This window comes from Notechis scutatus, chromosome 1 (assembly GCF_049901735.1).
Source record: "Notechis scutatus isolate UNSWTSFEM ecotype Mainland chromosome 1, rNotScu1.2, whole genome shotgun sequence".
Classification (NCBI taxonomy): domain Eukaryota; kingdom Metazoa; phylum Chordata; class Lepidosauria; order Squamata; family Elapidae; genus Notechis; species Notechis scutatus.
The window spans coordinates 63641912-63658940 of record NC_142009.1 but is presented as its reverse complement, the minus strand read 5'-3'; the positions used below and the strand labels follow the sequence as shown (position 1 = coordinate 63658940).

At 37.6% G+C, this 17029-nt stretch overlaps 1 protein-coding gene across 1 annotated transcript in view; it reads left to right on the top strand.

Annotated features, from left to right (window-relative positions):
- CAPN11 (calpain 11) overlaps positions 1-17029 on the top strand; it is a 45189-nt gene that overhangs the window by 15806 nt on the left and 12354 nt on the right. The window contains exons 3-10 of the mRNA XM_026681205.2: positions 1758-1827; positions 10120-10238; positions 10397-10530; positions 10713-10881; positions 11654-11737; positions 11823-11908; positions 13081-13155; positions 16489-16649. Of these exons, the coding sequence (XP_026536990.1) occupies positions 1758-1827; positions 10120-10238; positions 10397-10530; positions 10713-10881; positions 11654-11737; positions 11823-11908; positions 13081-13155; positions 16489-16649 (898 nt within the window). The remainder of the gene's footprint in view (positions 1-1757; positions 1828-10119; positions 10239-10396; positions 10531-10712; positions 10882-11653; positions 11738-11822; positions 11909-13080; positions 13156-16488; positions 16650-17029) is intronic.

Here is a 17029-nt window from a genome sequence, read left to right as displayed (position 1 = left end):
ATGGTCTGCATTCAATTATAGTAGATTTCATTGAGGCTTACTGAACCAATTCTCATATATTTGGCAAAACCTTATTTTAACAGACCCATTTGAGTAGACTTCAGATGCAATAGACAACATTTTTGTCTGGACATCATCTTGAACTAACTGACAAATTCATTACATGCAAAGTAATTTGGATTAAGCATTAAAGATACACTGCACTAAATAATATATGTTTGGATTTAAAGGACATTTAGGAGTTACAAATTTAACAAATCTCTTAAGTCAAGGCTTTACTTTAGTTATTTTTATGGTGTCTATCTGTGTCCTTATTACTAATATTTCCTGTTCCTAATTTCAAAACATCTGTGCAGTTTATGAAGTATGGACAGGAGCCAACTCCAAGACTGATTGCAACACTATTCAATAACTGGATTAATGTATTGTATTAAGTCTTGACTCAAACAACTATGCAATGTTAAGTATTCCACAGATGGCCTGGTTAGTATACTGTATTGTGTTAAGCCATAAAACTTCATTGTTACATATTTGTAGATTGATATATCCCAGGTCTATAATTTAACAGACATTTATTTTGTAAACTTCATATATAGCGTGACTAAACTATGAGATGCAAGCTCATTATTTCAAATCTCAGTTCTGTTGTGACTTTCTTTCCCCTTTCCACTCCTGTTTGTCATGCAGATTATTTAAGCATTACTGGAGTAATATAATTGTCTGAGCAGATACAAAAGCAAATGTTAAATATGGAGCATGGTGAAGTTTTTCTTAAAATGGCTTATTTTATTCTCTTAAAGAATTACAAGATATGAAAATGATCTTATAATACAGTTTAGGGTAAATATGTGGGGCAAAGATTCATTCACACAACTCATAACACATTCATTTTTATTTAAATATGCATAGAAAATTGCATGTTGCACGGCAATCAAATACTGTAAATATTTAAACATGAAATTGCATCAGTTTCAATATATGGGGAATCTGTTGGGCTCATTATCACTGACATCAGTTTTTTCAGGCTTCTAGTTTTTGGTTACGAATACAGAATGGAGAAATACAGTCAGGATTCATGCTATAAAACAGTTTGGTTGCAAAAATAAAGTTATAATAAAGAGTCCTAAAAAATAGGCCTCTCCAGATAACCTGATTGATATAAACAAATTGGGAAGAAAACTGGGAAAGAGAGAACCTACCTGAAAACATGGTTATGTTTGAAGTGATCTCCTTAGAGAAACTTCAGCGCAACTCCTAATAGTGTCTATCTACTGTGGATGATGTCCATCAACTATGGGACCACAGAACCATCAATTTATATAGAATCACCACCACTCCCTGTAAAGCAGCGAGTGTTTATAGAGCTTTAGAAAAAGCTCACAAAGTCCCACAATGCCATGTAAGGGAGGCGGTTACATAATCTCAGTGGGCGTGAGTTCTACTGGTTATAAAAGACAATAGACCTATTTGATTAAATAAAGCATTATGCTGAATCATAATAGAAGAAAAGGAGAACATGCAACGTAAACGTACAAAAGAATTAGTGGATCTTAGAAGATTGGACTTATTATTGGCTAGCAAACACAATAAAAGAACCTAGAGAAGAATGGATAGAGTGTAACTTTAGCCTTGCTCAGAAATCCATTTACCTAATTTTTCTTTAGCCACATTGCATGCATATTGTACTTCATGTTTTCCCTTGTATTTGTATGAAAAAAAAAATGAGGAAACCTCCTTCATAACATATATTTTGACAGGAAATTGTAGATGACCCACAGTTTATTGTTGGAGGAGCAACAAGGACAGATATCTGCCAGGGGGCTTTGGGTGAGTATTGTATAGTTAATTACATAAAAAGAGGCTACATAAGCATTAGAGATGCTGGGGTGATTTACTAGTTTCATTAATTATCATCACATTAAAACCTTGTGTGGTCATTAGGTTTTGGCTTTTTAAAAATAAATTTAGACCAGTAAATTGAACTTTCCTGTTTTCATTGCTGCTAAATCTTTGATGGATTTAGTCCATTTGATGGATTTAGTGGTAGGGCTTTTTGGTTGTTCACAGACACAGTGTGACTTCCATCTTTCCATGGAATAATTAAGAGCCTTTTCTCTTGTGTACTGAATCTTCAGTAATATGGAGAAGGAGAAAGGGAGCAATCATTTGAGAAAATTGGGAGCAAATACAATGTCCTCCATTTACATAGGATATAAACATGGAGAAGGATGTGTATTTTGATCATATTGATCCCAATTATTTCTGTAGAAAGGGGAGGGTCTTCTCATACATCTTAAGAAAGGGAGGGTCCTTCACAGTGTTCTTTCTGTTTTCAACATAATTTCTGTAAAAAAATGGTAAAGATAACAGAAATCTGACATTGATATAAAATGGGTTAGTCACAGAATATTTATTCAGATAAAAGTAATAGTCTTTGCATGTATGTTATAGCTGTAGGAGAACCATTCAAAACTCTCAAGCATCTCGAAAGCATTGATTTGGACAATAAAGACCTGTTCTTTATTATATTAGCAAGCAGAGCGATACATTTTTAATGCAATGCATATTCTATACTTTGCACTATTTAAAAACCCAAAAGATGCCAAGGAAGCTTTTAAAGCTTAGTATTTCAAATAACCAATTTCACCTTACAAATTAGGACTGGAATTATGCAAAAAAAAAAAAAAAAAAAAGGATATAGTTGTGTAGGCTGCAGAGCAAACCAGGCAGAAAAATTAAGAAGCTTAACCCTTCTCTGACTTCTGAATCAAATATACTTTATTTAAAAATACAGCAGCCCTTAGAGCTGTAAAGTTCAAAATTAAGAGGATTAGTTGTATTAAACTGGAGATATCAGAATACTCATTTCTGACAGTGAGAGTGCCATGAGGAGTCTCTGTACATTATATTATTTTTCAAGGTAGATCAATATCACTTTGCTGCTTAAACTCTTTGTAGATTCATTAGATCTGAAAGTTCTGTGTCTATGAAAAAAGAAATTCGATATTGTAAATATTTTTTTCCAAAACAAATGTTCAGTTTAGGTCAGCATTAAATTATAAGCAGGGATTGGAAGCGCCTCACAGTAAAAATGCCATCTGCCAGAGCATTTTTTGTGTGCATTTGTCAATATTTCTTGACACACCAATCATGTTGGATGAATGGGAATCAGTATAGTCATTTTTTGATAAATTGAAGAGGATGGGAAGGAGTTGTGACATGTGATTTCCAAAAATGTATTTCTGAAGTATCTCATAGGTTCAAAATGCCCTTTCCGGGAGCATAGCAAGATAGAAACCCCATGGCAAACGAAGACAAACTGTGTGCCAATCATAGATTTTTTAATAGATTTTCCTTGTCTTTTCTCATCAACTGAACTGTACCCATTCTCTGCTCCAGTTTTTGCATTTGTTGCAAAAATATCCAAGATTAGTTTCAGGCAGAAGGACAAATTTATTGCAAACATTGCAGGCTCCTGTAAATCCATCTTCATTTTTTCCTTAGAGGAAAAGGCCTTTTCCTTCCCATCTCTCAGGCTTTTAGATTAGACAAGTAAAAACTGTTGATTTAGAAGAACAAACAGAGATTCCTCTTACACTCTTTAAGGCAAACTAGCTCTCCTTGTTCATTCACTTGGTGAGCTCACTCCCTTGTACAAGCTGCCTTATAAGGTGTGATAGAAAATGTTAACTTTTCCCCTCTTCCGAAACAAGACAGCTTAAAGGGATACTTTGCTAAGAAAAGAATAGCTGACTATAGAAAGAATATCAGATCTGTTCCAGACATTATGGTAAGCAATGTTCATAATGATATATATGAGCCTGGAGTTTGCAGGTTCCCATTCTTCTCCTGCTACTTGTAAATAATTTAGGTTCCTGGTATGTCTAAAAGTAGGAAAAACAATTAGAAAAATGATATAGAATTATAAACCGCAGCTTGGTGTTATCTTTCCCTAAGCAATAGTTAAGAATAATAAGTTTTTCCATATTCAAGTATAGAGTAACTACATCCGGGGGTTAGGAAAAAATTTCAGTCTCTCTTTCATGATAACTTAAGCTGCAATTGAAATGTATTGCTCACAAAACTGATGCTGAAGGATCTAAACCCAGCAAGTTCTTGTTGGATCCAAGGAATCTGCCTTCTCTTCTTGCTAGCATGCCCTGAAATAATTCTGGATGATAGAGAAAGGATCGCTTTAGAAGTTAGGAAATAGAATACTTGCTTCCCAAGATGGATTTTGATCCTTTCGACACAGAAACTAGCCAATAAAAATTAACCAACAAATGACATATTTGATGCGCTAAATCTTAATTTTTGTCACTTACATATGTTTTTAATGCATATTTTTGATACTGGTTTGCCTCACCCAGACTCCCATCAGTTTGGAGACAGAGCAAGTTACCAATATTATGTAGATAAATAAATAATAAAATAAATAATATTCTATGCAAATAATTGCAAGGAGAGAAGGATCAAAATGAAGGAGATTGTGCATGATTAAATATATATTTATATGCGTGACAAGAACCAATATATTATAATAGAGTAAAAGATAGAAATTTGGGAATTAGCAAACACTTAATATATGTTTCCAGCCCAACCTCCTAGAGCTGTTGCCTACACCCATCCTTTTTACTGTGTAGGGCAGGGGTCCCCAACCGCCGGTCCGCGGACCGGTACCGGGCCGCGGAACAAGCCTTACCGGGCCGCTGGTTGCTGGCGCCGCCATCTTTTTTGGTAAAAAGCAATTTTTCGTCAAAAAGATGGCGGCGCAGCGCTGGTGAGCTTTTCCGGTAGAAAGCCATTTCTACCCAAAAGCTCACCAGAAGCGCTGGCGCCGCCATTTTTTGACGAAAATCACTTCGTGACGCCACCGGAAGTGATTTTTCGTCAAAAAGATGGCGGCGCCAGCTGACGCCGGAACCGGGCCGCGGCGTCGAAAAGGTTGGGGATCCCTGGTGTAGGGTTAACAAATGCATGGCCCTGAGGGTAGCCATTACCTAACTGTTCTACCAGAATAGGCTGGTTACAGTTCTGTCACCTAATTGGAAGGGCCTTTACCTCAACAGATATATTTTTTCCCCAAGAATGTCAAGGAAGTAAGTCAACAAGGTGACCCGTGGCATTGGCGTTACTGTGGCAACCATGGCACAATACAGGGCTATGTTTACCTTCTTCTCAATCAGTGATACCACCCTTTTTTTCTCTGCTAGAAAAGACAAGGTCTTTGTTCCTTTGATAGCTGGGAAAGGAAATGTGTTCTCCCCATTATTGCCACTCTGAAAAAAAGCTTCAGGGATTGAACCTTCTGAATAACTTTTCAGAGTATAGATCCATATACAATATGGGAAATTTTTCAAAAAATGAGGAGTTCCCAGGTGATTCTCCCTCTCAGACACACAGCCTACATGTGCTTTTTCCTCTTGGCGCCACTAGCTACTTTAATGTGTAGTTGCAGTAATATTTAATATATAAATTGCAATGTGGGGAGTGGAATGAGCTGAATAGCACTGTGCTGTGTTGGGATATATTTATACCTTCCTTTTCATATAGGAAAATTGAGTGTTTATATGGTGTGGTGATTAAGGGTGTTGCAGCAGTTCTCTGGAAAAGTCAAGCTTCAAATTCTGACTTGGCCATGACATTTATTGTCATTCAGGTTGCCACTTTCTCACAGGGTTATTGTGAGTTTAGAGGGGCGGGATACACATCAGCTTTAATTCATTTTAATTGTACCCCCCTCCCCCAATTGCAATTTATATTCTCCTTATTTACTTTTCCTGGAGAATAACTATGTGGTCACTAAGAGTCAATATTGACTTGATTACAATTATTTAGCTCAGTGTGGTTTTTTTCTTATTGTTCTTCCAACATGGAAAAGTTTTGGTCCTGTTCAGTTGACAGGTGGGGGATCTACAGGATCCCTGAAATAGAGTCTGTCTGTCTGAAATCTCTTATATACATTTTGAACTTATTCCCTGACATTCTTTTCTTCAGTCCCTTTCATAGTAACTGCCTTTTCTAAAACATTTGTGCCATCGAACAACAGATGACTTCTACATCACTAAATTATGACAAGAAGTAATTAAAACAACGGTGGTAATTTATAAATGTGGATAGAGAAAAACCGCTCCTGTAAGATAACTTTTGCATTAGTGAACAATGAAGAAGAGCTGATTAAAACAACTGCTACTCACTGCAGCCTATCAACCTGACAATTGTGAATGGAGATATAGCTCCTCTTAAGTTCTTAATGGAATGGAATTCCTGGCCAAGTAGCAGCTTCTGATAGCTTTTATATTTCCATTTGCTAATCAGTAGCTGTAACATTTCATCTCCTCAGCATGCCATTTTATGATAGAAACAGAGAAAGGAGGTATGTCCTTCAAGCAACCAGTAACATCGTAGTCTGATCTGCAGCCTAGAAGGAACCAGCACGTACTCCTCTTCTCATTTCTCTCAGACATCCTAAAAAGGCTCTTCCCACCTTAATGGCAATTTACTTGCAGTTTATTGTGAGATAAAGCTCCTGGCCCAGCAGGACAGGTCTGCAAAATCTTCACTAAGTGAATGTGCTTCTTTCAGGCGAGATAAAAATTAATTGAACAGAAATTGTGGTTTTAAAATGTTCATTAAGCATCACCATACAAAAGCCCATTTAAAAGAAAAGAACTCTAGTTTTAGAACGTCCTGTATGTTTAAATATCAGCCAAGTGAAATATTGCCTTAGCACTGTTTTCCTGCATTGTGTTACTGGACTGAAAAAACAAACAGGAAGAAGGCAATAGCAAAGCACTTACATACTATTACCAAGAAATCTAGATGGTGTCAGTCTGTGCTCCATTCAAAATCCAAGAAAGAAATACTCAGACTCCATAGGTTAGAGCAAAGTTTTTTCTTTTACTGAAAATCAAAGTGGAAGCTACAGGTTGAATTCTGAATCTAAAGAATTTGGCGCGCAGATCACATATACAAAAGGATGGAATTGTTCCCACCCCCAAAGTCCAAAAGACGCTTCCAATTAAAAGTTCTGAATATGATTATGTGGGCATCTTCAGGTGGTGATGAGGCCTCTGTCCATTGACCTTGACATATTTTGATAAAATTTCGCAGCTGCGGAAAGGAAAGAAAAAGCTAGGCAAGGAAATAGAAACTTAAGAACAGGAATTTATACTTCCCCTCCTCCTTCCCATTTACAGCATAGGAATGTAACACCTCCAGCTTTCTTCCCCTCCAATTCCCCCTCCCCCCCCCCCCCTTACTAATGACAGCCGAAAGATGGAGAATAGTGAGAGAGATGCGTAGCAGTAGAAAAGATGTAGAAGAAAAATGTAGAAGAGATCTTGAAGGCTGACAGATGGACACATTCATAAAGTTGCCAAAACAGAAACAGAAAATTCCTCAAATTACAGTACATAAACTAGGATACCACAACAACAGAGATCAGAGAAAGAAAACTGATTATGTGCCATCAAGTCAGTGTTGACTCTTAGTGATTGCATTGCTAGATTTTCTCCATAATAATCTTTGGTCACTAATCTTTCAGGCCTTTCATCAATGCCCCAACTGTACTGTAACTGTTCTTCTACCTTTCTGCTAATTATATTATTCTTCTCTTTCCTTTCCCAGCATTAGAGCCTTCTCCAGAGAGTTAGATCTTCACATAATGTGTGTGAAGTAAAGCAATTTGAACCTGGCCATTTGTATCTCAAGTGGACTGATTGTTTGATGATCCATTTGTTTTTCCCAAAGGAGCTTTTTTCCAAGAGGCAGCTGGACTTTTTGGTTTTTCTTTGAAGACGTTTCACTTCTCATCCAAGAAGCTTCTTGGAGTCCAGTTGACTCTTAGAAAAAAGCACCTTTGGGACAACCATGACCTGGATGACTGAGAATCTCCATGAATCCATTTGTTTGTTTTCTTGACTGTCCAGGTATTCTCAGGAGTCTTCTCCAAAACCAAATTTCAAAAGCATCAATGCTCTTCCTGTCCTGCTTTTCAAAGTCCCTGTTTCATTTTCACTTCCATAAAATGTCACAGGGAATACCATAGCTATTCTGATCTTTGCAGGTGTAGAAACATAACTATCTGAATATATTTTCCAAGGCCTTTATGGTTTGCACTGCCAAGTTCTAGTCTGTTGGTTTCTTGTTCCCGTCCTGTTGATGGTTGAAAGAAAAAAGTGCAGAAGTATTAAGAAAAAAATAAAAGAAGCTTCCCATTTTCTTTGTAGCAATTATAAGTACAGTTAAAAGAATTGTTTCACTCTATGATTACAAAAGAAAGCTCACTCTTTTCTGTTATCCAGTTTTTTTTCTAATCATCAAAACCACAAATCATAAGTGCATTTTTCCATTTTATGCAAAAAGTCTATTAGGCATAAAACAAAATTCTTTTATTTCAATAATACATAGCATTGCTGTACTTTGGTGGTAAGTTATCCATTTGCATCAAACATATACTAAGAAACATATCTTAATTTATCTTAGCTTGCCTCATCCTTACCCCCTCTTATGTCAGTTATTTTGCTGAGATCTATTTTAATATAATTCCCTTTGGGGCAACAGTTCAAGCACAATAAGAGTTGAAGAGCATCACCTATCTTATCTTATCCAAGCCGTGGGCCCTTCTCTTCCTTTATTTTTATCACTAACACAGCAACAAAAATCCTTTTTACCTCTTTTATCTTTTTGCAAGTCTGAATTCTCTCTGTGTTTTATCCTTTCTGGGTTACTTTCTGCACATACCAGCTACTTGCTAGTATGTCTTCTTGGAAACTGCATCCATCTTTCAGATCCTTTTTCAAAATATTTATATTAAACTTTACATTATACAGATAAAAATTCAAAATACAAGAGATTTAAAAAATAAGTGCAGAAAAAGAAGAAAAAAGAAAAGAAGAAAGGTAACCTCCCCCTTTCTCCAAGCAAATATACTATAGATAACTTTAATAAATTATCACATCTCTTAAAATATAATAAATCATCTTTTCATTCCATATCCTACTCCATTTTCTATAAATCTGTAAAGTTTCATTACTCCATCACAATCAGCAAAAGGTTTCATTTTTCATGTCCAATACATGTTCCTTTTAATTCTTAGCTGAGCCAAAGGGTACCTATGATTTTCTGTTTCCCCCATTTTTTGGAACAGGGTATTATTGTAGTTCTAGTGTCTTAGTTTTGAGATATTTCCAATTCTTCTTTGCTCCATTCAACCTGAATATTTCTATCCATAAGATCTCATCTGCTACGTTTACACCTGTTGGATTTGGCTCCCTTGAAATCTACTTTGCATATGTTTCAATTTCTCTTTCTCTTCCCAAAGTTTTCATCTCTTCAGTCACTTATTCCTTATGGAATCAGATTTAGCCAGTTCCTTTATTTTGTTCTTTAACCTTTTGGAAAATGAAACAGCAAGGAAGTGAGGAATTTGGAAAACCTTATAGTCATGGCTTCCAATTAATTATCCAGGTAGTTGAATTTTTCCCTTATGACCCTTTCCTAAAAATGATGCAATCTGTTCCAGGATGGCAGCATCCAGGAATTCTCCCTGCTTCATCCATCAGTTCTTGCATTCCACTTGTTGAGTTTCACCAAGTTTTAATAATGCTTACTGTATTTTCACTGTTTGTTCCTACAGTACTTTCTTTTTCTACCCAATTAATGCTGAATAATCAACTATAACTTTATTACTGGAGTACATCTGGAAAGCAGTGGGTTAGAGAAAGCTGATTTAACACCATATACCAAATGGCCATACCACAAGATCCAAAGCAGTATATTGGATTATCCACCCAACGTCCTCCTCTAGTTTTTCTTATCTTATTATGCTCACATTTCTAACCAAGAGGTTATAGCTCACATTTATAATCACAGCAGACTATAGGAGCTGTCTTTCCAGTTTGTTTTTACAGATTTTACTAAAATTGATGATTAAAGTTTTCAGTAACAAATCTACTCATGTTTAATGATCTATATATATCATAAGTAAGAAAAATATTATATTCTAAGTAGTATCTATAATTGCAAAGGTGAAGATACTGAGTTTTAAAATCTAGAGAAGCGAAATAGTGACCAGACATTTCAGACAGAAGTAACTTCTGTTTCCTTACTCTTAAGGTGACTGTTGGTTATTGGCTGCCATTGGTTCCCTGACTCTCAATGAGGAACTCTTACATCGGGTTGTACCCCACGGACAGAGTTTCCAGGAGGACTATGCGGGTATTTTCCACTTCCAGGTAAGGCATGCATTTTGCTACAGGACATGTGTGTTACAGAACGAAAGAAATGCAGTTCAGTAAAAGTGGCATGTTATATTCCAACCTAACTATTCTTACTTTGCTCAAACCAAGCCTGGCTATAAATTCATTATTCCTTCCTTTTTTTTATTCCTCAGATATGGCAATTTGGCGAATGGGTAGATGTGGTAATAGATGACAGATTACCAACCAAGGATGAAGAACTTGTGTTTGTGCACTCAGCTGAGTGTCAAGAATTTTGGAGTGCTCTGCTGGAAAAAGCTTATGCCAAGTAAGTGTTGCTGGTGTTTAGGTCATTAGATGGCTAACGTAGGGGTGGATGCCTGCTTTCTCAAGCAAACTCTACTTTGGATTTGTTTCTCTGTTATTATAGTTCCCACCTTCTATATAAGTGGAGACCGCTGGCAAGGTTTGTAGGTATCCTTCTAATTCTGAGTTTTGTTTGCTACACAGGTTGAATGGCTCTTATGAAGCCCTGTCAGGGGGCAGCACAACCGAAGGCTTTGAAGATTTCACAGGTGGTGTGGCAGAAATGTATGATCTCAAAAAACCACCACGCAATTTATCCAAAATCATTTCCAAGGCCCTTGAGAGAGGATCTCTGCTTGGCTGTTCTATTGATGTAAGATAGGCTTCCGAGAGGGTTTATGAAATGCTTGAGTTTGAGAATTTTAAAAGTCTTGGAGTTCTTCCTTTATTTGCTTCTGATTTTTAGACACCCATTAGGAGGCCAGAAGTAAGCAGAATATCGGATTTAGTAAGTGTAGATTTATCGGAGTTGAACAATTGAATGAGCCTATGTTGTGTGTAATGGGGCAGAACAAATGTTAGATTACAAAGCTCCTTTTCCATGAAACTTTGGTTGGGAATGTCAAATAAGAGTTTTCTGAAAGTCATTGTTCATTGCTCATTCCAAGCTTTCAGCTTTTGTTTCTTTAAGAAAAGAATATCACTTCGAACATGAAAAAACAAGATAATACATAAATATAATATACAAGAAATGAGACCATAATTGGATCTGCTACCCCCTGCTTCATTTTATCTTTTTGTGAACTAGGGAGGAGCATGTCTGAGACTTTGCATTAAGTTGTTTTCTTGGTCTGAGCTCAAACCCCACTTATCTAGTAGCAATTCTTCCTCACCCTTCAAGGCCATTCCCTATGCCCTGCTATAAAAGTCTATTCTAAAGTTAGCCATTACTTAAGTAAATGCATCGCTTTGGAATCTTGGTTCCTCTTGGGGGTATATTTTTCTTGTACAGACTGTTGTCTCTCTGATTGAGAAGTTTTATCACTCCTGCTGGTTCTGTGTCTTTAATCTCATGCCATCTGATTCTAGATGGAGGGGTCAGGACACCTAAATTATTACACAATGTGGTATATCCTTTTTCTCAGATTACAAGTGCATTTGACATGGAAGCAGTTACTTTTAAGAAACTAGTGAAGGGTCACGCCTACTCGGTCACAGGATTTAAAGGGGTAAGTTTCTCTCTGTGATATTTACAAATATCAATTCAAGGATTTAATTACTTATGTACATAGCCTAATGTCTCAAATTTGGCAGGTGGAGTATCGTGGCCGTCAAGAAGAGCTCATTCGCATAAGGAATCCCTGGGGTCAGGTCGAGTGGACTGGCGCATGGAGTGATAGGTGAATCATAGAACTGTAGAGTTAGAATGTACTTTAGACACATCAAGTCCAACTCCTGCTCTGTGCAGGGTTCACCAGACCAGAGCATCTTTGACAAATGACCATGTTTGAAAGTTCATAGTAAAGAACACACCACTTCATTTGGCAGCTGATAACTATGATCGACAGCTTGTGTAGTCAAGAAATGCTTTCTGATCGCTAGTCTTACTCCTTGAAATTTTAACTTTTGGTGATGGTCCCGCCCTTTGGGATGAGTGAGTCTCTTTCTTCTGGGTGATAACCCCACACATATATGAAGACCTCTGTCATACTTCCCTTCAGTTTATGTTGGCTGAACCTACCCATTTCCTTTAACTGTTTTCATATAGGACTTGTTTCTCAGACCATTCACCCTCCTGGTAACCCTCCAACTGTCCTTTTTGAAGAGTGGTGCCCAGAATTGGACACTGTATCCCAAATGGGATCTGATTTATGTAGACTGGAACAATTACTTGCTATGATCTGGCTTCTGTTAATGCCACACTCCCCTTTTTACTTTCCTTTTTCTTACTGCACTACACTGCTTGCTTACATTTAATTTACATACAATAAGTACAGCAAAATCCCGTTCACATGTACTATTGCCAAACCAGAACTTCATTCTTGATGAATATTTTTCCAACCTAGAAGTAGAACTTTACTTTTTTTCCCCCCAGTTAAATATAATTGTATTAATTTCACTCACTGCTTCAGCTTGCCTGGATGCTTTGAGATCTTCTCCATCTAGAGCATTAATCAGCTTGCCTGGTTTGTGTCATCTGCAAATTTTGTAAATGTCCTCTTAATGCAGCCATACAAGTCATGAGAATGACTTGGTCCTATTATGTTATTTTCAGTCTCTGATATAAGCAATTTGTATGCGTGGCTGAAAATTTTAAAGACCTTTTTAGAAAGGAGATTCTTGAACTACATTGACTCTTTGGGAAGAATCTTTTCCAATTCTATATGAAAATGCCCAGAATTGACTGTGACTTTTTTTTTCTTACAAAATATATTCTACAACATATCATGGAGCTTGCAACTCTTTAAACTAGCCCTTTGCTGTTCTTTAGTAGTAATGTTCCCAGCTAAAATTGGAAGTAGAGCAGCAGTACAGGGAAAATAGCATAATTGCCTTTTTGCTGCCATTTTAGCTCTTCTGAATGGAATGAAGTAGATCCTGATGAGAAGGATGAATTACAACTGAAGATGGAAGATGGTGAATTCTGGTAAGTTCCAAAATCTGGGGGCCAAATCTGTGTGCTGTACACTCAGCATGTATCTTAATCATTCCTAAAACTTTGGCATCATGTACAGCAGAAGTCAAGACTAAATAATTGCTTCTTAAAATATCCTTGTTAGACCCACTAATGCAGGCCAGTATAGCTATTGAACTGTTTTCTGCCTTCTCCAAAAGAACAAAGTTCTCTAACTAAAAAAGAAGACTTGAAATAAAGAATAACTGAGCACAGAGAACAGCATAAAAGCAACAGAATAAGGTTGCCTGCATTGAAGCTTGTGCCAAAGAAGCACATAACACAAATATTTAATATGTCAATAGTGCAATATCAAACATAAGCACCAACTGACTTCAAGAATCAAAGCAGCTGATATACAGCACACCTGCAGTTACAACTGAGCCCCTAGGATGCAAAATCATTAAAGAAGACAAAAATACCAATCAATACACCTCCAAAATGGAAGATCAGACTGGAAAATGAAATCAACATGCCAAGATCAGATGCAAGCAAACCAAAATGGATGAAAGAAAAGAAGTTGAAGAATAAGACTCTCAAAGAACACCTGATCAAGAAACAAGGAAGTGTCAGAAACAGTAAAATAGCAAATAACAGCTATAACCAAGAAGATCAGTAGATACAAATTTGAAAACACACATTATCAGCAGAACCTCCAATTTCAGTTGAATCAGAAATTTTTACCAATCTGTCCGTAAAGAGACTGCTCCAGTAAAGCTAAAAGGAAATAACTTGTAATAATACTAGATATGGTAGAGAAAACGACAGGGAAGATGTAGAATTGGTTAGCTCCAGGTGAACCAAAACTGAATGATTTTAGGTTGAAACCTCTGTTTAATTAACATCTGGCAAACCTACCAGTGGTGGGATTTAAAAATTTTTACTACTGGTTCTGTGGGCATGGCTTGGGTGTGGTGTGGCTTGGTGAGTGTGGCAGGGGAAGGATACTGTAAAATCTCCCTTCCCACCCCACTCCAGGGGGAGGTTACTGCAAAATCCCATTTCCTCCCCATCCCACTAACCTGCTTTCCAGCTCCATTCTCCTGTGCAGGGCAGCAAAAGAAAACCCAGCCGATCAGCTGGGACTCAGGAGGTAGAGAATATATGGGGCAGGGCCAGTCAGCGGTGGTATTTGCCAGTTCTCCGAACCACTCAAAATTTCCGCTACTGGTTCTCCAGAATTGGTCAGAACCTACTGAATACCACCTCTGAAACCTACCTAACAATGTAAGATTCAACAAAAGGGACAGCACTAGGTAATTACAAGCCAATTACTTAGGTACTGATAACTTTCAAATTGCTTTCAAACTGATGTGGTAGCAACAGTATTATTGAAAACAAGCTCTTTCCCCCTGAGCAGAAAGGAAACTGCCCAAAAGGCAGAGGAACAAAAGATCTAGTTGACAAGAAGATTTTAGAAAACTGCAAGAGAAAGAAGACCAACTTAAATATACAGTACAATAAGGCATTCATCTCCCTGCCTCATGATTGGATAATTGTGCCAAAAAATAATAGGAGTGAGTAGTAATAGAAAATGAAGAAATTAAAGTGCTCTGAGGCTTTAGCAGTCACACAGACAAGCATCTGCATCTAACATACCAGATTTGCAACTGTTGATAAAAAAGATAAAACACGTCTGGATAGCGGATGTGGCAATACGTGAAGAAAGATAGGAAAAGAAGATAAGAAAAAAGACTGGAGGAAATTATGAAATGCAAATATTTGTAAATAGAAATAGATAAAAATGCCGGATTCAGTCTAAACATCGGGCTGACTCTGCAACCAACCATAATGAACAACAAATGAGTTTTGTGAAGGAAAATCAGAACGCAAAAGTAAACCTGCCTCATCAGCTTTTTAATGTTGAGAGCATCTCCAGGCATATGGATGGAGGCGCTCCTGATCTTGTTGTACATGTATTGGTCCAATTTGTGGGTGATACTAAACTGTTCAGAGTGATAAATATCAAATCCAGGACCATCTTTTTAAAATAGGTTGAATGATCAATCATATAATAAATGCAGTTCAGGGTAAGTAAAGTACATGTTGGAGAAATAAAAAAAACACTGATGGGAACAGAGCTGTCTGCAGGGAAAGTATCCCAAGATCAGAATGAGTAAGCAGCAGCTGTGAAAAGTGAATTCCATGCTAAGTATATTAGAAAAGCAATTAAAAATGAAACAGTCAACAGTATACAAATCAATGCTCTATCTGATTTGGAATACATTCTGATCACTGTATTTAAAAAAGATATAATAGAGCTGGAAGACGTATGTAAGAGCAGCTAAAGCAATAAGGAGACTTGGATATTTTACAAAGACAGACTAGAATGCTTGAAATTCTTTAGTTTGGAATAAAGGCAACTTGATAAAACTGTATAAAATCACATGTGGCTTGGAAAATATAAGCAAGGAATCGTTTTCAGTGAAACTAGGTGTCTGCATGGAAGGAAATTTAAAACAGACTAGCTGATAAACCGGCATTGCCTGGGTAAAATCGTGTATTCAGGACTCACACAGTGTCGCAAGGCTTCTATTCCTCTGCTCAGGAGTTTGTTGTCTATACTGGTGTTTCATTTTTTTTATTACACTTAGCCAATCGCCTGATGTTTCTTTGAAGGGCTGAGAGGGAGCCCCCTTGTGGAGTACTGTGAGGCCGTTACCATGTTGCAATGCCGCAGTAGTCATTCACACTTATAAATGATGGCAGAGTCACTGCAACATTCACCCTGCCTATTCCTCAACCCCAACACACCAGGTCTCCACAGGAACTGGTCCTGTGGAGGCTCACTTACCTTGTGATGATCTAACATGCACCACCACCCCCCCCGAGGGGTGTTAAGGGTGTCTTACCCCCACAGTATTTGTTTCCAGAGAGTAAGTCATCTGTGTACCAAGTTTGGTTGAAATTGCTCAAGGTGTTCCAGAGTTATGCTGGAACATACACACACACACACACACACACACACACACATACACAAACACATATCCGTTTATATATATATATAGATAAAAGAAACGCTGCTTCACACTGCATGCAAGTTTCCTGTAGTAAGTTTCCCAAAACCTATTGCATTTTGAAATAAGTTATGTTTCTACTTCCTGCTTGCAAGCACCCAGGAGGCACCTGGTTGGATAGTGTGAAAAAAGCAAATGAGGGACTAAGACGGGCTTTAACCTGATCTGGCAGGACTATTATTACCGTTTTAGAGTAGTTGTACTGATTATTTTCTTCTGCTGTAAAGTAGCACTGAGACCATCATACCTGCTTTTGATATTGTTCTTACTATGTCTTCTGCTCCTTCAGGATGCCTTTTCGAGACTTTATGCGTGAGTTTAATAGACTTGAGATCTGTAATCTCACCCCAGATGCTCTGACAGTGGAGGAAACAAAAAAATGGCACACTACATTATTTGAGGGGAGCTGGCGACGGGGCAGTACAGCTGGAGGCTGCAGAAACCATCCAGGTAATAGAGATTTTCTCTACTTACTCCTGTCTTTTCTGCCTCATGCTTGATGGATTACTATAGACCAGTGGTCTCCTACCTTGTCAACTTTAAACCTGGAGGACTTCAGCTCCCAGAATCTGGGAGTTGAAGTCCACCAGGCTTAAAGTTGCCAAGGTTGGAGACCCCTGCTATAGACTACATATCATCCTTGAGTTACGACAGTTCACTTTGCAACTGTTTGAGGTTACAACATAACTCCCCAAGTACTTACGACACAATCTTGAAGTTATGAATGTTGCAGTGCCGCAGTAGTCATTCACACTTATGAATGATGGCAGAGTCACTGCAACATTCACCCTGCCTATTCCTCAACCCCAACCCACCAGGTCTCCACAGGA